Source organism: Triturus cristatus, chromosome 11, assembly GCF_964204655.1.
Source record: "Triturus cristatus chromosome 11, aTriCri1.1, whole genome shotgun sequence".
NCBI classification, from domain to species: Eukaryota; Metazoa; Chordata; class Amphibia; order Caudata; family Salamandridae; genus Triturus; species Triturus cristatus.
This window is the reverse complement of record NC_140594.1, coordinates 1066354371-1066375673: the sequence shown is the minus strand read 5'-3', so window position 1 is coordinate 1066375673 and position 21303 is coordinate 1066354371. Positions and strand designations below refer to the sequence as shown.

The following is a 21303-nucleotide window of genomic DNA, read 5'->3' as shown; positions in this document are numbered from 1 at the left end:
CTGCATCACTGATCTATAGGACTCTCATTAGCACCAGTCAGACCCCTCTAGACGGACTGAAGTCAAAATGGGAGAGCGACGTGGGACACTAGGCAAGCTGCTGACAGCTTAGAGAAATTGCGATTAAGGCAGGATTACAGTGAGTGCAACTTAAAATCCTGCATACAGGGGCCAGACTACACTACGTGGGGAGGGCAGGCAACAACTGCTTATGAGAGGGTGCAGCCAGACAGGTAAACCTTTGCACACCCTATGGAGTTGCCCAGTTATACTCCCTCCTTCTTTGCAACTTGCTGCTGGTAGTGGTAAGACGGGACCTTGAGAGTGGGGTAGCCCAGAAGTCCCAGACATGGAGCGATGGACAGCAAACATGGACTGGTGTATGATAGGAGAGCAATCCGTTTTCAAAGTGAGAGGCTGCCCAGAAAATTTGAGAAAGTGTGGAGTCCATGGGGGAAAAACTTTGAGTTAAGGAATGATTTAATACGAGTGCGAAACAGATCAACAGTAGATGGGGAGAGGTTGGGGGGAGGGCCAGAGACTGAGTCGAGGGAGGCATGAGGGAAGGGCACCAAGCTAGTAGTATACCTGTCCTGCATTACAATCTTTCAAAATAGTCCAATGTGTGCAATAATGCGTGAACTGTGATTCTACGTGTCAGCTCATTACTGTCATGTATGGTTTTGAGGATCTTCAATGTTTTAATAATCAGATTTAAACAAAAAAGGCTAATATTAGTTCCTTGAAGCAGGACGTGACAGCATCTTTCTGTAGTGAGGTGACATTTGATAACTTGGCACACTTGAAAATGAAAAGTCGTGAGTATTTTTCTAGAATTCCTTCAAGCAGGTTGTGGGAGAGGACATTGTAATTAAAATTAGTAGATGTATATTTTTGCCTTTTTTATTATGTAAAAGGTTGGCATTTGTCAATTAGTAAATAAGATACTTTTTAGATGATCCCCAAAGCATGATGTTTGGGCACTTTTCTACCTTTTTTATTTTTTTTTATTCCAAATACTCTTTCAGGCCCTTCCTCTTGCTGGATAAGAGAGACATGGTGTCTCTTAGATCTTAGGTAAGCCTTCATAGTTCAGGTATTGGTTTGTATTCCAGGTACTGCATTCTCTTCGTGCAGCGTTTGGTGCCTGATGGTTTGCCCCCAATTGTGGTTGAGCTATATTATGGTGGTTGTTCATGCTCTTAACCATATGTAAGGAGTGGCTCATTTTTGATACCTATACACACAAAGTCTGAAAGAATAGATCTTAGGGACTCTAGCACTTTCTAGCAATGTTGATCTAATGGAAAATGTCTGGCGTAGATACTCTCACCCAGGTCTCCAAGACTGCGTTTAGTCTGTCATCATTCTTATCCCTGCTATCACAAGAGAAGAGACTAGGGAGTGAGCCATCTCTAACTCCCCTGACAAAACTCCTATAACCCACAAATAGAGAAGGACTGACAACGAAAAAGGCCAGAGAAACAGTGTTGTGTGTCTGGCCCAAGAAGTGAGGAAAGAACTGCAACACTCTGTAGTCCTGTAGTCACACAATTGTTAAGGGTCGGTGTTTCATTGTCACGCACTCCGTGTCCTCCGTCGTCAACATCGGAGGACCCGTTTTGGATATTTGTCACCCAGTCTTACAAACATTTATATGTTTGTTAGGTTAGGCTAGTTGCCGCCTAGCATCTTGGCAGGCTTGCTTGTGAAGATTGTGCATTAGTCTGTAGAATTCTACGCGAGTGTGTGTGTCTCTATCTCTTATATATCTATCTATCTGAAGGACTGCAGCACTTAGCCCATTGACTTCTGCGATACCGGTGGCAGCAACTGCTATTTTTACGTAAGGCGTGTCTTTCCAGGCAATCCCAAAAGGAAACAGCGGCACACCAGAGGACAGCGCAAAAAGTTGTATTTCTCAACTTTATTGATCCTATTGAAACACGATCTTGATTGTAGTATTTCTTCACTTGTCATGAACAGTGCCCTTGTATTTCTAGGGGATTGTGCACGGGTCACACACTTGAAAAAGGCTTTGCCGAAACGCGTCGTTTGTATGCACAATAAACTTTTAGTGCAGTCCTCTGACGTGCCGCTGTTTGCTTTTGGGTTTGCCTGGAAAGACATGCCTTACATGTGTGTGTGTGTATATATATATATATATATATATGTGTATATGTGTGGATGTGTATATGTATGTGTATATATATTTTAATTTGTGTAAAGAAATGGTACTTTTAGCTGAATAGATAGTTGTACACGCAAGGATGATAACAAACTAAAAAGGCATAGGCAAAGCCAGTTGGTCTCACCTTTTAAATTGTAAAAGAGACATCAACAAACAGCATCCTCCATGGCACTAGTTTCCACCCAAGGTCACTCATAGAAAGCATCCCATATGGGGAATTCATGACGATGAAAAGAAACTGCTCAAAAGAAAAAGATATGGAAGAAAGAATCAAAGAAAAATCAGCAAGATTGAAATCCAGAGGCTATAAAGAAACAACACTGCGAAGAGGCAGTGAAAAGATTTGGTAAAAATCATGAACAGAAACCTTGATTACTAAAAAAGAGAAATCAGTAGAGAATTCCAAAGAACAAGAAGCACCAAGATGTATTATCACTTATAGTAAAGAAAGTGGCATTATCATCAAAAAGTATTGGCATCTAATCGCAAACGATCCTGACATTCGTTCTCTTCTAGGTCCAAGACCGCTAGTTACATACAGGAAAACAAAATCAATTAAAGACGCAATTGTAAAAAGTCATTACCAGGAGGAGAAGTCAACAAATTGTCTCCAAGAACAACAGCGAGGGTTTGTGAAATGTACTGTATGCAAAGCATGTAAAATTGGAGAAAATCCGAAAAATATACAGGACTTTGAAGGAATAGCAGAAGAAATTAATCAAAAAATAACATGTACCACCAAGTTCGGTATTTATTTTATCGAGTGTAAGTGTGGCATGCAATATGTTGGAAATACAATCTGCATGTTAAAAAAGAGAATATTGGAACATGTGGGAGCGGTATAAAACAGACACAACATATGCCACAGCCAAACACATGTTGACATGTCAGAATGGTGACTGGAAGTCAATGAGTTTCTTTGGGATTCACTCGATTTCAAGCAGCGAGCGAGGTGGAGACAGAATTCTCAAACTTAGTCAAATGGAGTCAAGATGCATATTCAGATTAAGAACCAAGGGGATCAATAACGATGAAGACTTGTATGTACATTTAGAATAAAGGAAAATTAGATCAAAATGGCGAAGGGGAATGAAAATATGGCACTGATGGAAAAAAAACGGTATGAATATTTGGAACCAAGACCAGCAAGATCAAAATGAGGAAAAGTTGGAATGACGGACAAATAGAAGGAGGACAAATTAATGAATGTATATTGCATACCATGGGCACTAATCCCAACAAAAGAAAGGTAACAAAAGAACCACAAAACCATACAAACGGAGACAAAACCAGGAAAAATTAATTGGATTAACTATGAGTGGGGATACTAACTCCAAGGAATAATAAATACCAAAGCCATACAAATGGAACAAGGAATTAATATCTTAAATTACGTGGCTGCAGCAAGATTAAGATGAGTGCAATATACATATGGACACAAAAGAAAGACTGATGATAAAAATACACTCACTAAGAGCAATGACAAATTAAATTACCAATACATGTATAAGAATTGTAAGACAATGATTAGAATTATATAAACCCCACAAAGGTCTATAAGCGATATGTAGATAGTGTAAATAGAGAAATTACATAATGAGCACTATGTTTCCCACAATGCTGCATTGAAGGCTAATGTGAATGACGTAAATTGTGCTGAAAGAAAGACTCGCCTACCGCGACAAAAACCTAGGAGGGCTGACACGCGTTGGTGTAATAGAAATATAATAAATCTTTGAATAGTCAGTCTTCAGAGTGCAGCGTTTACTTGTATAAATTTTATATACTATTTTTTTTTTTCCACAAGAAAACAGCCAGCCAGGGCAAAAATCTGGGTCGCAAAGAAATTAAAATATCCAACAAAGAAGTGACTCAAACAGATAGATTCACCAAAGAACAAAAATATATTTCCACTACAACGTTTCAACTTCTGCCTTCCTCAGGTAGTACAAGATGGTTTGCTCTGTGGCTGCACATATGACGCAGCTGAATTTTCAAAAAGCATCATGAGTGAAGATTCCATTTGGAATGTGGAATCAATGCAGTCCTGAGAGCTCTTGAGATATGCAGTAATCAGGTTGTGTTGTCAGTAATGTTCAGTCCATCTGGATGCAGTGATTTTAAACGGTACATCCAGAAGTTTTCCCTGGAGTCCAGTAGTTCTTCCTTTGAAACATGTTCCACGGGGAAAATCTTTAAATCTGATAGTGAATGATCCACAAGGTTAAAATGATTGGCTACAGGCTGGTCAATTTTCTTATTCTTATGTGTTCTTTAAAAGTTCCAGTTCTTTTTGTAGTTTGGCTTTAAGCATCTGCATTTTTTGAATCGTTACTTTAATAGATACCAATAGTAGGGCCATTGATGAGTTATGCAGTAAAATATTCCATGTCGTGGACCATTCACAACTAGTTAGTTTGTTTTCTTGTGATCCTTCATCTTCAAGTATACTGTTTTTGGGATTACAAACTTGTATCCTCCCTGGATCCGACACTCAAGCCAGAAGCAACCACCACGTCAAGAACAAATCTACATTCCAGATATGCGCTGTTCATCCAGGAGAAAATCAGTAAGTGCCAATTTACAATAGCACATTTACAAATCTATAAAAAACTTAACATCTATCCTATGGGGTTGGAGGTTAAGTCTAAGCCACCTTTTAAACTAACTAATTGTGAATGGTCCGCGACATGGAATATTTTACTGCATAACTCAATGGCCCTACTATTGGTATTTATTAAAGTAACCATTCAAAAAATGGTTACATTACATTACAAAACTGCCAGTCATTGCTTACCGCAGAGCTCCAAATTACGATCTCTTATTGTGAGAGCTGAACTCAAGCAAGCTGTAACAAATGCAGGGGTTCATTGCTGGGACTCTAAAAGGTGCATCACGTGTGAATATCTTTTACAAACATCATCTGTAACTAGTTCTGTTACTAGAAGGACCTATGCAATAAGGCAGCATCTTACATGTCGCTCAACATGCATTATTTATGTGATTCAGTGCCAACGGCAAAGCTGTAAAAGATAATATGTAGGCCAAACAGTGAATGACCTCCGTACACTATTCAGGAACCACAAATTGGCAATAATTAATAAGAAAATTGACCAGCCTGTAGCCAATCATTTTAACCTTGTGGATCATTCACTATCCGATTTGAAGATTTTCCCCATGGAACATGTTTCAAAGGAAGAACTGCTGGACTCCAGGGAAAACATCTGGATGTACCGTTTAAAATCACTGTATCCAGATGGACTGAACATTACTGACAACACAACCTGATTACTGCATATTTCAAGAATTCTCAGGACTGCATTGATTCCACATTCCCAATGGAACCTTCACTCATGATGCTTTTGAAAATTCAGCTGTGTCATCTGTGCAGCCACAGAGCAAACCATCTTGTACTACCTGAGGAAGGCGGAAGCTGAAACGTTGTAGTGGAAATATATTTTTGTTCTTTGGTGAATCTATCTGTTTGAGTCACTTCTTTCTTGGATATATATATATATATTATCTACTGGTGGTCGCCAGTAGATAGTTATAGTTAGGACCGTGTTTCCATAGGAAATCTCAAAATTCTATTTTGAATAACCTTGGCGCCGGTTGACGAATCTTCGCGGAATTTTCAAAACTAATGGGGCGCTCCGCTCAGCTCCTACCCTGAAAAGTCTCGGGGGGATTCGTCAAGCGGGGGCCGAGAAAAAAGGGGGGTCCCAAAACGCGTTTTCCCCATAGGACCTTTAGTCGAAGGTACAGCCCAAACGGCTGAACAGAATTACTTGAAATTTGGCAGAGAGGTAGTCCTCAGGTCAGGGATGTGCCTTTTGCATATATGGAGTCAATCTGTTCAGTAGTTCCTGAGAAAATTGCAGTTAAAGCACATAAATATCTATAGCCGCGCGCACCCTAACGTGCGCGAGCGTAATTCTGATTGGTGGTTACATGTCAGTCAACGTTCGAATCGGTCGAAATCAGGAAGTGTCGGCCGCCATTTTGTCCGTTTTCAGTGCGAGAGTGAAAAAGGAAGGTGGCGAACGTGAAAAGGGGACAGGGTAGAGAGTTCCTGACCCCCTAGCCTTTGCCAGGGGGTCCCTGAAGGACCCCGAAGAAGGAAAAAAACATTACAATTTTTTTTTTTTTTTTATCGCGGGGGTGCGTGCACGGTGAAAAACCATTAAACATTTTTTAATACGTAGTTTATTGTAAAATAAATATATAAGAAAAATAATAATACATACATGACTTAGCATTTAAAAAAACGTACAAATTCACTGAAAAAACCATAGGTTTCACACACGTTATAGTTGGGAATTAGCATTTAAAAAACCTTGCAAATTCACTTTAAAAACCATAGGTTTCACACATGTTGTAGTTAGGTGGATATTTCACTCGTAAAAAACCAATGAAATTCCCCCGTTATAGTTAGTTCAGATAACTATAACTCGCGCGACCGCCACTCTATCACAAGGATGATGTCATCAGTGATGTCATGAGTGATGCCACTGACCATGTCATGAGTGATGTAATATGTGACGTCATGAGCAGGATTGCGGGCGCGCGAGTTATAGTTATCTGAACTAACTATAACGGGGAATTTCATTGGTTTTTTACGAGTGAAATATCCACCTAACTATAACATGCGTGAAACCTATGGTTTTTTAAGTGAATATATATATATATATAGATATAGATATAGATACAGATATAGATATAGATAGATAGATATGGATAGATAGATATGGATATAGATATATATATATATATAGATCTAGAGATAGATGGATAGATATAGATAGATATATATAGATACATTTTAATCTGTGTAAAGAAACTGTACTTTTAGCTTTGAATTAATTTAACCTGAATAGATAGCTGTACACGCAAGGATGAATACAAACTAAAAAGGCATTGGCAAAGCCAGTTGGTCTCACCTTTTAAAATGCAAGTGCAGAGCTGTTGGTTTTACCAATGTCTGTCTGTATTCTTTGAAGAAATAAAAGTAAAAATTCTGAATACTGGAGTAAAAGCAAACCTATACTTGGTATCTCAGAACTGTATATTGAGTTCAGTTCTATCAATCTTAATAAATAGCTTGATTTATTTTTCAACTACTTTTCACACTCTGCACTGAAAATGAATAGAATAAGAAGTGTCAGAATTAAAGGGAAACACTTGCTTATCTATTTGTCACATGATTCTGCCATTTGTTGTAGCCCAAGGAGTAGATTTTATGGACTTCCTGGAGAAGTTTCATGCAGAGGGAATGCAGCAGATGGCCTTCTCACACACCATAGAAGTGTTGTGTGCCAAAGCTTGTGCTTTCATGCAATATGCGGAAAGCGGGCGGTCAAACCAAAACTGCCATCAAAGTCTGCTATCCAGTCTAAACAAGCAAAAATATCCTGTTGCTTTGCTTTAACTGACCACCTGAGAGTGGCGGGGATCACCACTGCTTGGGGTGGCTGGTATTTGAGGGGAAGAAGCAGCACGTGAGGGAATGAGCTAGTAAACATATGTACTGTCACGGAGTGATGAATGAAAAACGAAGTAGTTCCCTTCATGTGAACAGTGGAAGGATACAAGTCAGCTGCTCAAAAAGATTGTTAAGAGTATATGCTTCAGGGAGGGGAAAACACAAAAAGAGGAAGGTGTGCCATTGAATAAAAAACAAGCAAACAAGTGATAGTAAAGCCAACCAATAATAAGCAACGGGCTGGCTGTAAGCCCTATGCAAGTTCACACTTTGTCTTTTGCAAACAACCAGCTATCTGGTAGGAGAGACCTAAATAGGATAAGGAATAGAAAGGAAAAAAGCACTGGCAAAATAGATCATTGACCCACCAGTTCTGTCAATTGAATGCATTTCATTTTAGGTGCATGTGCACACGAGTTCAGTTAAAATGCTGTTGTCTGCAATGCTTTAAACAAGTGGGTGAATTGGGCTCACTCACTGCCCCTTGCCCCCTGCTGTGCTTGGCAGAAGCAGAAATGACATCGCAGCTGAATAAACCAGTCGATGAAGGAAGCGAAACCAATGCCCCTCTATGTATGTGTTTCTTTTTTATCTAATTAAAAAACAATTTTATTCCATGGGGCTGGCACAACATTGAAAGGCTTCTTTTAGCCAGACCTAAAAAGTAAATCTCAGTTACTGTTTGACTAAAGGACATTTCATTTTATGTCCACCAGGCCACATTTGACATTCATGAGTCCACTGACATGGGGAATGTGTTCGTCAAAAAGACATGCAAGTAAATGGTATTTCCCAGCAAATTTTAGGATCACTAGCCAAGAGACGGGATTGACACAAACATTCTTTTCGCATTGATCTTGCAGAAGATTTCAAGTTTCTACTTGGATGTCAAATTACACAGCCTAGAATGATTGCTTGAGCACACACTATATATCAGACTTGCACATCCAGTCCTAACTACTAATTACACTTGTCTCCACCCTTCCCAACAAAAACATAGCAAAATTAGTAGGACTACGTTTCCATGATGAAGGGAGATATTTTATATTTCACAACGTATGGCCCCCCAACCTGGACATATCTTTCCCAGTGCACCGACAATTATGCTGCCCAGGACTGATACATAGAATTCAGTAGCGTTGTCATTATGTTAATGTTTTCATTTGCAGATTTATATATCGATGGAAGTGAATTTATAGAGATTTTTCTACATTTTTTAGTTCTCCTTTTCAGAACTAATGTTCATTGTGCTCTCCGTTCCTCTTTTCGGATTTTCTTAATGAGGAAGTTCAGCATGCAAGCAATCCACATGGTAACACTGGCTGTCAGAATGAGCTGAACTATAAATATTGAATCTTGACAGTAGCTAACTGAAACTTTTGTTCTCAGTCACTTCCCAATGGCATTGTTTCATCAATACCAAAGCGCTCGAGTAAGCAATCTCAGCAAACAAGCAGTGTCTTTCAATAGTGTGGCTTGAATATGTTTTCAAAACCACTTCCTCCATTTATGCATGATTTATCTCAATAAATTGCGATGACCGATGCATGTTAAGACAATCCTTCACACTATTTTTGGACAAGGGGCAGTATGTCTTACAGTACGAGAATGTTGCAATGAAGTAAAAACTACTTGCAGCGCCACACAGACCATGTGAAGATAAACTAAACACCACTGTGCATTGCTGAGGGAAGGTGGTAAAATACTGGCCCGCCACCCTTGAGGGGAGACAAAAGATGACGCTCTGTAACCGAATAGGGTGTGGGTCAGTATGCCCACATTATGTTAAGCAGTGTTTCCTTCCGATCTTTAACAATTTATTCTTGATATTTAAAGACTTTTGTTTATCAGTCAGTTGGCATTCTCAGCTAGCCCATTTGCCGTAGGGCAATACAAGGCTGTTTTGTGGTGAGTGATTTTCATCTCTTGTACAAACTTACATTTCTGCCGATGTCCATTGGACCCCTTTGTCTGTAACCAGAATATTATTAATACCTTTGTCTACTGAGACATTTCAAAGAAACTTAATCACTTTAGTTGAGGTATGACTAACTGCTTTGAGGACAAACCATTTGATTAATAGTCTATTTGTACAAGGATACATTTACAGTGTAATCCCTTAACCTAAATTGATCCCATATGTCTGATGCCAGGTTGGACCATGGCCTGGAGGAAACCCCCACAAGAGATAAAGGTGGGCTGAAAGTTATTTTTACTTTATCACAACGGGCAAAGCTGATAGTCTCCAACATGGTGTTAGATCATGTATGTTAGACCTGGTCACCGGATTCTCTTAATTGTAATTGCATCCATATGGCCGTTCTCACCACTGATGAGGAGTTGAAGCGCTTTAGGCAAGTAGCACACCACTCCGAACCCCAAGGTTAGTGCTTAATCCAGTGGTTAAATGTTGGTTTTTGCGGTTAGCATGCATTTAGTCCAGTTCCTTTGTGATAGGTTATATTAATCCCATTTAGGTGTGATAATTTATTGGGGCTGTGTGGTTTCATGTGAATGATTGGTGGGGGCGATTAGGTAATAGGTTGCCGGGGGAGGATTTTTAAGCTGAGAGTGTGTGATCTATGAAATGAGGCGTCTGCCTTTTGGCGGAATTACAATAAGAAAATAAGGCCAACAGACATGAGACTGAGAGACAGCTATACCCAGAAATAGAAAGCATGCGGTAGATGGAAGGTAAGAAGAGGGTTACTCAGATGAAAGAAAAGAGAAATTAAGCCGAAAGGAATCGAGTTCTGGTTTTTCAGGCAGGGTGTTAGGATCATGGTGGAAGGGGGTTTTCCAAGATAGCATTCAATCTAAGGATGTACGCTGTAAAAAGAAAACATTATATATAGTGCTCAAAATCCAGGGCATACAGCTTAAAACATGCAAGTTCGAGGGTACATATCATTAAACATTGAGTCCAGCCTAATGTGTGCCAACCATAGAACAGCCCTTTTAAAATTAGTCTGGAGTGTGCCACACTTGGTACAGGGTCTGTATGCTGCACAAAGCCAGAGTATAGTTTATAAACCCTCCATGAAATGGAGACATACCTTCACCATCATCACTTCTTGTATATAAGGCCCTACTTCATATATTGAATATTCAAAGACACGCCAACTCACACACCTTCTGAGCAGCGTCTTTGTTTGTGACTCATATGGGCTAAGTCTGCAAGTTTAGCTCCCAGGGACACTTGTGGTATTTATTTCTCTCCGTTATAAACTATTTCCTCATGCATGAAATTCTCCCCGCACCTCCCGCAAAGCCCTCAGTACATCTTCTATCAAATGTTTTCTGGCCCAGCCCTAAGTGACACTTCTCGCTCCTTTTCAGCTCCTATTCATCAATTCCCTCAAAAGGGACTTTGATGGCAATTTGCTGTTCCTCAACACACTTTTCTCCATCAGTTTCAATAGGAAGTGAAAGGTGAGACAAACGGTTTGTAACCATTTCTTTAGGCCAGTTAAGTACTCATAGACTAAAGTATAACCTTCAAGACCCAGGACTCTCTTAGAAATTCTGGTGTGTTGTGATCAGATCCCCTAGTGGTGAATGCATCATTCATAGGTTTATGGTATGCGTGAATTGTAAATTGCATACCACATAGGAAAAACCACCAAGTAACGTTTGTGCTCCATGCTTTAGCATAAAACTGGATTCAACGTAGCCCCTAAACAACCCAGTCTGGCTGGCACCAGTGGTGAGTATAGTTGTCTCCTTGATGCCAAATCATAGTTTATTGGCATTGTCCACTTTAATTTGATCAAAGACATTCTGACGGTCCTCGTTCCAGTATAACAGGTGTATTTGTAAAGCGCACGATTACCCGTAGGTGTCCTGGCGCTGAATAACAGGTGTTTATTGTTACCCAACTCAATGGTACTCATTTTATCGACCTCAGATGGATGAAAGGCTGAGTGGACCCGCCGGGATTTGAACCTGTGACCATGAGGTCGAACACAGGCCCTTGCAGTGGCTACTTTAGTCCACTGAGCCACCAGACCCGGCCCGGTATAATTGAGTACCTTTCTTTAGAATTACTCAAGGGGGATCCACAAAATTAGCAAATTTCTTCCTAAATCTAGAACAGCCCTAGAAATTATTTGAGTTGGTCTATTTTAGTGTGGGATGAGAGGGGCGTTCTTATTACCTTAATGAAATCGTGCTTGGGTATTATCCCTTTCTTAAATAATTGACTAACCCACACCTATACAAGGTACACAGCATAGGGACCAAGTTTACTCCCTTAATCCTTTTGATTTTTTGACCCCAATAAATTGGGTCCTTGCTAGGTTATATATGCTTCCCCATCAGTGAAACTACCTTTGAAAGCAATATGCTTAATTAACATACCTACTAAAAGAATGGGATACGTCTTTTAACTCCTTAGATCGGTGTTGGTTGCTTGCAACTGATACCCATCTCAATTGACAAATCTATCAATAGCACTTATCAATAAATGTGAAAGGAGAACATGTTTCAACAACTCCATTGCCGGGCTGGACTGTCTACCGGGCGTTTCAGAGAGCTGGCATAGGGGAGGTTTGTTTTGTTGCTGTGGACCTGCAGGCCATGTTCCTATTATGTATGCTTCAAATAATTTGGTCTATTTCCGCAGTGCTTAATTTTTAATATAAAGAGTCGATGCCCAAAGCGCTCCCTAGAAGTTGGTGGCCAGTGCAATTAAATGTCGGTGTGCTGCATTTCGAAGGCTTGTAATTTTAAATCCACTACCAGACACTACCTGCCCCTTTTCTCACTCTTGCAGGTTTCCTGCTTCTCCCTTTGTGACGTTTTTGTCATCTTTCTCTTCCTCAGTCTTTCCAATGTTTGTGTTTTTTCCCTCTCTTGCACTCAGGAATTATCTAATGCAGAAAAATAAGTGCAGGTCCCCAAAAATAGGTGCCGATGCCCCCACCGGCTCAGATTAATTACTGGTTTTCATGCTGTACAAAAGATTATATTGAGTTTTATATCATATAAACATGAAAACATACATAAAATAACAGCAAAAAGTCCTAATAGTGTAGAGCCGAAGAAGTGGAGGAAGTGCTAAACAATTGTATGAAAATATATAACCCACTGAACATAAAAAACTAAAACAAAAATCGGATTACATATAGATTACTATCTAATACAAACTAAAGTAATATATGAAAATAGCTATTAGTGAGACAAATATCCAAAGTCTTCCAAATTGATGATGATATAAAGCTGCTTCTTATTCAGCGATAAGTCGATTCCAGTTCCTATGTTTTTTATATCCATTCCCACCAAGCAGTTGAAAATATATTAATTGCAGTTTTCCAATTCATGTCGATGGATTTCATAGCAGAAGAAATTAGTAAATCATATAATTTGGCACCCATATAGGTCAATTTGTCCGACCAGGTAATTTTGCCCCTTGTGAGCTGAAGTGTGACTGTTTACTATTTTCATTTAGGTTTATCCATTGATTCTAGTCACAAAGTAGTGTAGGTTTATGGTACAAGATCCTGAAAAATTGCCATTTGATCCTCTGTGGACAACAGAGGCAAGAAACATGTCGACTGCATTATACTACCAATTGACACACCTTGCTCTGTAAAGACCATTATATCATAATTGAGCACCACGTTTTTATTTAGGGTAGTGTGCTTCTTTCATTAAATGATCTGACATTTAGGATCACTGCACCTATTTTAACCCACCTCCAATCAACACACTACACAACCCACACACCCACATGTCACCTGATGGCATTGAAAAGATCTCTGGCAATGAGCCCCCTAGAGGGTGCCCATCGGGCATTGCAGTGCCTGCCCGACCAGGAGCATACCCAAATGATGAAGCATAACACCTTTCGGGGTGTGTGAGGGCACTTGCTCCTATTGGAGCACTTTCCTGTAACCTGGAACTCACGTATTGCTCCTTTACCATCCTTTTCATTAGATGACTTATATACACCCACTACTGACATTGAGGAAACTGCTTTTTAACTTCTTTCAGCACTCCTTGGAATGCATTTTTGTTTTCTTGCTCTCTTTTGTGTGCGCTGCTTCTCCTCAAATATTAGAATTATTATCTAACAATTTTGTTTTGTTACTCCTTGTACACAGCAGTGGAGATCAGGTCGTTTGCATATGTTCTAGTCTTTGAATCTCAGATCGTCTGAATTTTCTTAGTTCTACTTGCATGTCAGGATATCTGCTTTTTTTTAAAGAATAACTGCAAGTGCTCAATTTCTGTTTTGCCTTTTTGCTGCTACAGGTTTTGCTATTGGCATGCCCGTATGTGAGTTTGACATGGTGAAAGACCCAGAGGTCCAGGACTTCCGACGAAATATCCTTAATGTTTGTAAAGAAGCAGTTGATCTTCGAGATGCTGGTGGACCTCACAGTAGAGCTTTATATGTTTATCCACCCAATGTAGAATCTTCACCAGATCTTCCAAAACATATATACAGCAAACTGGATAAAGGTGAGCAGAAACCCTTCTGTGGAACAGATGCCATGCATTTTGAACAAATGTTTTTGCATTGCACTGATCTTGTCTATTGGTAGTTTCTTATTTTCTTCATTCCTTTTTTCCATGCATTATCCATTCTATTTATGAATGAGTCCTATGGAATCTTGCTCTAGAAACCATTTGATGAAATAAATTGGAACTCCTGCATTATGAAGCAAATCCCTTTGTTGAGAAGTCCCTGATTTATATAGAATACTTCCCAGCTTACATGATCTTCAGCTGTATTTAAGATTTGAAAGAAAGATTGATTGAAGAATTTATAAGATTTGTCATGCCAGAATAAATTCCACCTCCCTAACTGAATGAGAACAAATGTTAAAGGACACTTAAAAACACATCGATGAAACTGCAACAGTTGTGTGTTGCTAGGCCTGTCTTTTTGCATCATTAAGCAATTTGTGCTGCTGGTCATTACTAGACATTGCAGGTGATAATACGAGAGTGTGGAAACTAAGGCAAGTAATGCATATTTGTGTAGTTATAATCATCATATGGAACGCGTTGTGCTATACCATTCTTCAAACCTTGCAGATCTACTTCTCTGGTAGGCTGAATCCAAATAGTGAAAAATAGTTGTGAAACTTCAAGTATTTAGGCCCTTTCCAGTATGTCTTGGCTCTTAATAAATAATTTGAGCTCCTGGGCAGCACACACTGTGTGTGCGCAGTGAGCTGGAAGATGCTCTCCGCCTGGCGAAAGGCTGTTCTTTCAGGATCATTACGTGAGATTCTATGGCAGAAGAGTGAATTTGGATATTCGATTGAAGGCACTCTATGAATTAAAGCTGGGATATTCTGCCCGAATATTACTCGGGCCTTAATTGAGCCTCTGAGTGGCATAAGGGGGTGCTTAAGTGAAGAAATATTGAGGATAACATATAAACATTGTACAGATTGGTACCACATGCCACAGTATCTTGGTGAAATGTAATTTGTGATTTGATTATACTATACATAACAATTCCTTTCACACTCAGTTGTTAGCGATATGATTCCTGTGGTGCACGTCAGTATACGACAAGTTAGCATCCCAGTTTATCTCATATTTTCAACCTTGTCAGCATCTCTCCAAGCAACATCTTGAGCAGCCAGAAAAGCTTATCGGAGACCTTGGATGTCTTCAGAATCTACTCTTCAGTGTTGTAGGCTCATTTATGTTTTAGCTGTGATGTATCCAAGGGGCACTCAGGTTTATAAACTAGGTGTTAATGGACTCAAGTGAGGGGGAGATCATTTGCTTAAACCTAGGACGTTGTTTGAACGAAAGGGCATATTAGATATTGGGTTAGTCTGTGCTTCCAAGCAAACTGGGGGCATTCTGGGTGACACCAGAAAGGCACTCTGCATAATACTCGTATAGTCCAAGCCTCAACTAACTGGACACATACCATGCTTTTGGGAGTAGGATTCTCTGCCTTGATCAGCTAAACCATTGATGTAATTAGGCAATATATGTTGCTCTAGCACTTTTCTCTGTGACAGTCTCCATTTTCAGTCAGCAAATATTTTAATTTGTTGTGGTAGAAGAAAATTGAAACAAGGCCAATGGAAATGAGGATACTTCTAACTGTGTTTGTAAGAAATGACAACCTTTTGAAAATATATTTGACAGTTGCTGAGAACTGGGAAGGGACGAAAGAGAGGAGAAAGATATTGCATTTTCAAGTTATCAATTTCCAATGCCAAGCACTTACTGCCATGAAAAATGTTGACAGTTTGAAAATTTAATGTTGAGCTGGTATATAGAGCAAGTTGAAATTTGTGTGATGAGCAAGATATTTTAATGAAAAAATATTGTTACTTCTGAGATCTTTTTTTAAGAATGTGTTTGTCCATTAATGAACAAACACCTTTAAGAAAAAAAAACTTCAATTACAGCGTTCAGAGCATTTTGCCATAAAGAGAACCTTTTCATTAAATAATTAATTCTTTCTAAAAAGTTTGAAAAGTTGTGGGATTGAAACAGTTGTGATTCTCTTAAAGATTTAAAAATAATGTGGCCTGTGGTATATTTATAAAATCGAGCTCTTTTTAATTTATCAGTGTTGTCTTTCATTTTTTAGTAATCGTGATAATTGAGAATCAATTAGTGTCTCCTGGTATCAAGTCAGTTTTGCTTGTCAGTGTTTTAAATTAAAAGTGAAATGTTTAAAATACTCAAGCATGCGTTGTAAGTCCTGTTTTTGTCCTTGCTTTAAGGAAAAGCAAAGACCTAAAGTACACATTATGGATCATGTTTTTGACAGGTCTTTCTTATTTCCATAATCTGACAGCTTTCCGTTAGCAATTTGTACCTTACTGCAGGCTCACTGCTCTTCCAATTCATCATTATTAATATGTCTACTATGAAGACCCAGTGCATCAGTGTACTTCCTGCAAAATAAATAATTCAGGTTGGAAAATAGTAAACTTCGACTTAATTTGTCAAGGGTTGACTGTCTATTTGTATTCCCAGAACTGTTTGAATATAAATTAGCCTGTACGCTGCACCACAGCAGTATAAGTGGCGCAGGAGATTTAGTTGCACATGAAGTTAAATCCATAGATAACGCTTAGATTGAACTGTGCAGGACCACTGCCACATCAAATATTTCAGGATTTGTGCATTTTCTTGTAGATCGTTACAGGCTTGTTTTAACAAGTTCAAGTGACATTTTGGCAGACAACTTGTCTGTACTGTGTACTCTGTTCAACCTGTGATGGTCTTTAGGTAGCAGAGAAGTCTTGAGTTTAAAACAGATGAGGACACCCACACCAGGCAACCTAGAAGTCTGTGTGCACATGTTTAATGTGTTTGTATATAGACCTAGAGAGAGAGAGGGGGGGGGGGGAGGGGAGGGTGTGTGTGTGTGTGTGTGTGTGTGTGTGTGTGTGTGTGTGTGTGTGATTGTGATTGTGTGTGTGTGATTGTGTGTGTGTGATTGTGATTGTGTGTGAGTGTGTGTGTGATTGTGTGTGATTGTCTGTATGTATGTTTCTCCAGTTCTCACCAACATCCACTGAACTCAGAACGGGTGCTTTCTCTGTTGTATAATTATTTTTTCGAGAAGGTACGGAGCACTCATGGGGTTACTTTGAAAATATAAATTTTCACCTCCCCTGCAGACGCGTTTCGGCGTGATGCGTCATTCTTTGTTGCTGAGGGTACAGATCGTATAAAACACTGTTCTTGATGGGTTTAAATTAAAACCACCATTATATGATTGGCTGATTTCTGGCCAATGAGAGAACTGTAACAGTCTTTTGACACCAGGCGTTCCTTTTACTGGAAAACTTCCTGTGAGTAGGCAGTGACTTTACAGACCTGCTCAGGAGAACGAACCAATGTACACAAAAATTGGAAATTCAGGCCCTTGGTGCTCCAACGATAATTCCACCACTGTTGAACACCAGCGGTAGACCTGTTTGCCACACACTAGAGTGCATATTGCCAATGCTTTGCTTCCAGGTAACCACATAATCTATCAATGGATAATACTGTATGGATCAACTGATGAGGGATATATGATTATGCTGTTCCCGCCACCACTCATTCCATGGCCATGTTACTTACGTCCAGACCATCAATCAAAATGAAAGAAAAGGCGATTATATCTCAGAATAGTCCTTCCAAAAAAAATCTCCAAGCCAAAATACCTATATAAAGTACATAATGGCAGCTGATATGTTTCCAGGACTTGAAATAAGCCCATACACCGGTAGGCCCAAAAATACATCTGTTAAACTAAAGTGTATAACCATCACAAATATCTGTGCTAAACCAAAACACCATTAGGTTAAAGAGTGATACAGTCGCCAAACCGCAGTGACCACAAATTGTACCAATATGCGATTAACTAAGATCACCAATACTTAAAAATATCCCAGCGCTGTAACAAAACTTAAAAATTGCCACTCGCCCTGCTTAATCGAAATGAATACAATCCAATTGAAAGAATGAAGGTGTCTCTTAGAACAACCAAAGCATGACCACTCGGTCCAATAACTCGCCCACCTCACGATGCTCAGATGGGGAAGTTCTAATTAACACAAATTATTGCGTCTCCCAAAACGAAAGAAACCGTAGACGGTTCGATACTATCCTTACATATGCGCCAAGTACATCAATTTAAGAAGTCCTCGCCTAAAATACACTCACCCTGGATCAGGTGGATAGCTCCAACAGCTCCGAGAACAGCTCGATGCAAAGCAGCGACGCATTCATATTCATAACCTCGCACCAGTCATATCCTGGCCAAGCTTTTCCATGCACCGAAGAACCCAGTTCCCTCACAAGAGGAAGTTGACCTTCACGGAGGCCCAACACCCGCCTGTTGAGTCAGTGCCCAAGAAGCATCGGTGTCATAATAGGAGTACCTGACCACTCCCTCAATTACCTTCCTCCTGTCCTTCTCCTCCAACTCCTCCTTGCCTACCTCCCCACAGTTACCAATTCACCCTTTGGCCAAATTCCCTGTAGGGTGCTTCACATTCTGAGGGTGGTAGCAGCCAAGGATCTCCATATGACCTGCCATCTGATCCCCGATGACGCTTTGGATGATTATGATAGAGTCCCCAGCTGACTGTGATCCGGACCCATATCCTCTGAAATACCGTTAGGTTACCACCACCTCATACCACTAGGTGTTGCACCAGGCTGCCACCTTCCACAAGGTGGAAATGCATGTTCAGCCTGAGGAGGATGTCCTGTTCATAGAGATCTCCTCCTCCCCACAGAGGTCACTCAAGTACCTGCCCATGCTATAAGCCAGCAAGTAAGGGTGGATAAGAAATGTGTTGTATCCTTCATACCCTCCTTCCATTGGGCCTACTACCCCCTGACTCCTTTGTTGTGCACACAGCTAGAAAGCACAATAAATCCCAGGGCACAGATATACCCCCTCTAGACTAGGAGAATACAAAGGTTGATGCAGGCAGCAAAAGCATCACCATACATTCTGCCACACATTGTCCCATTGCTAATTCTATGGGCCTACTTTACTGGTACGACTGAACCCACTGAGATAAGATGGAAGACCTCATCCAACCCCCTCCCAGACCAATATAAGAAATTGGGTCAGGAGTTGGTCACAGAAGGAAAGATAATTTCCAACACCAACATTAGGTGTGCTTTGTATGTGCACAGTGGTCACATGTGGAGGTTTATTAGGAGAATCTATTGTTGATCTGGGGCCGTACTCATTGCTCTCTGCAGTTGTGGAATGCAAATAACCTTTTAAAGGGATGTCCCTTTCTTGACCCAGTGCTGCAAGAGACTATTACCACTGATGCCTGGCTCACCGACTGGGGAGCGCACCGGTAGAATTTCACTATCCAAGGTGTGTGGACATCTGCCCAAAGGTTTCTCCAGATCAACCACCTGGAGCTGCTAGATATCCAGTTGGCCCCCAATGCTTTCCTTAATCTCATTCAACACAAAATAGTCCTAGTCTGGACAAACGATACAACAGCCATATTTTCCCCTACAGAAACAGGGGGCACGCACCCACAGCAGTTGTCTATTTCAGCCAGGAACAATTGGTGGTGGCCGATACATCTGAGTCCATCTCCTCATCCAGAACATTCCCAGGAGGGGAAAACAACTTTCAGACCTGTTCAGCGGGATGCAGCAACAAGTTCTGGAATGACAACTCCACTCCCAAGTCCTAATCCCGTACTTCCACTGTTGGGGATTCCCCCAGCAAGATCAGTTTGCCACCGCTTAAAACTAAAAATGCACAAGCTTTACCTCCAGGTTTCCACCGCCCATGGGCAATGCACTGTGGAGGAATTGGTCAGGGATATTTGCTTTTCTGTCTCTCCCACTCCTGTCATTTGTAGTACGGAAACTGAGACAAACATCCTTCACTCTCATCATAGTAGCCTCAAGATGGGCACACCAGCCCTGGTTCACCGCCCTCTCAACCTCTCTCTAGTGCTTTACAAGAAGCTCCCCAACCGTTCGGATCTTCTCTACCAAAATCAAGACACTCAAGCAACCCAATCCCTAACAGCTCAATCTTTCTATTTGATTCCTGAGTGCTTAGAATTTGGCTACCTCAGTCTCGCCGCAGAATGCATGACCATTCTGAAGTAAGCATTCATGCCTACAATTAGAGCCACTCACAACCTCCGTGCAAGACATCTGTTACCTACTTCACCTGCAGATGTTGGGTCTTGCCTATACCTCCATCAGACTTCATTTTACTGCTGTTGCCGCTTATCTATAAAATAGGAAACACTGCTTTTCAGAATTACTGTTCTCTAATCTTTTATGGAAGGCCTACAAATGGTTATCCCACCATAGACGCCCTCCCACCCCTGTGGTGAACCTCAACATAGTACTCATTGGAACCACTTCACTCTTATCCCTTACAATTCCTTTCCTGCAAGATGGCTTTCCTTGTAGCCATCACTTCCCTCAGGCGAGTCAGTAAAATACATGCACTTACCCTGGAAGAACCTTTCTTCCAGGTACATCACGATAGGGTAGTCCTGAGAACAAACCCAAATTTCCTGCCCAAAGTGATTTCTAGTTTTCATCTCAATAAAACAATTGAAATCCCAGTGTTTTTTCACATCCAGAATCAGTAGCAGAGCGTGCTCTGCATACTTAGGATGTCAAATAAACACTGATTGGCTACATTGACAAAACAAAACCCTTCCATAAGACGCACCAGATCTTGGTGTCTTTCTCCAAACTTCATAGGGACGTGCTCTTTCTGAGTTAGACGTGGCATGCTTGCTCGTAAAGTGCATACACACCTATTATGCTAAGGCAAATCTACCCTTGCCTATTCTTCCCACACTCCACCCTTAACTGTTTGCATGCCCATGACGAGCCCAGCTCGTCATGAGGCACAGTGGAGCTGTGCTCATGACGAGCTGGGCTCGTCATAATGGTCGCGCCACTCCCACGCGCAATTGATTCCCCGCCTGTGCGGGAGAATCAATCAGTGGGCGGAGTCGTGACGAGCCCAGCTCGTGATGAGCACAGTTCCACTGATCAGTAAGAAGCTTCTGTGGCTTTTCTGGGTGGTATTCCAGTAGTTGACATCTGCAAAGCAGCGGCATGGTCAACCCCAAGGATATTCACCAAGCATTACTGTGTGGATGTCTTGGCCCGCCAGCAAGCCAAC

At 40.6% G+C, this 21303-nt stretch overlaps 1 protein-coding gene across 1 annotated transcript in view; it reads left to right on the top strand.

The window, feature by feature from the left end:
• PIK3CA (phosphatidylinositol-4,5-bisphosphate 3-kinase catalytic subunit alpha) overlaps positions 1-21303 on the top strand; it is a 256280-nt gene that overhangs the window by 32277 nt on the left and 202700 nt on the right. Inside the window, exon 2 of the mRNA XM_085635399.1 lies at positions 13929-14138. Coding sequence (XP_085491525.1) covers positions 13929-14138 — 210 coding nt within the window. The remainder of the gene's footprint in view (positions 1-13928; positions 14139-21303) is intronic.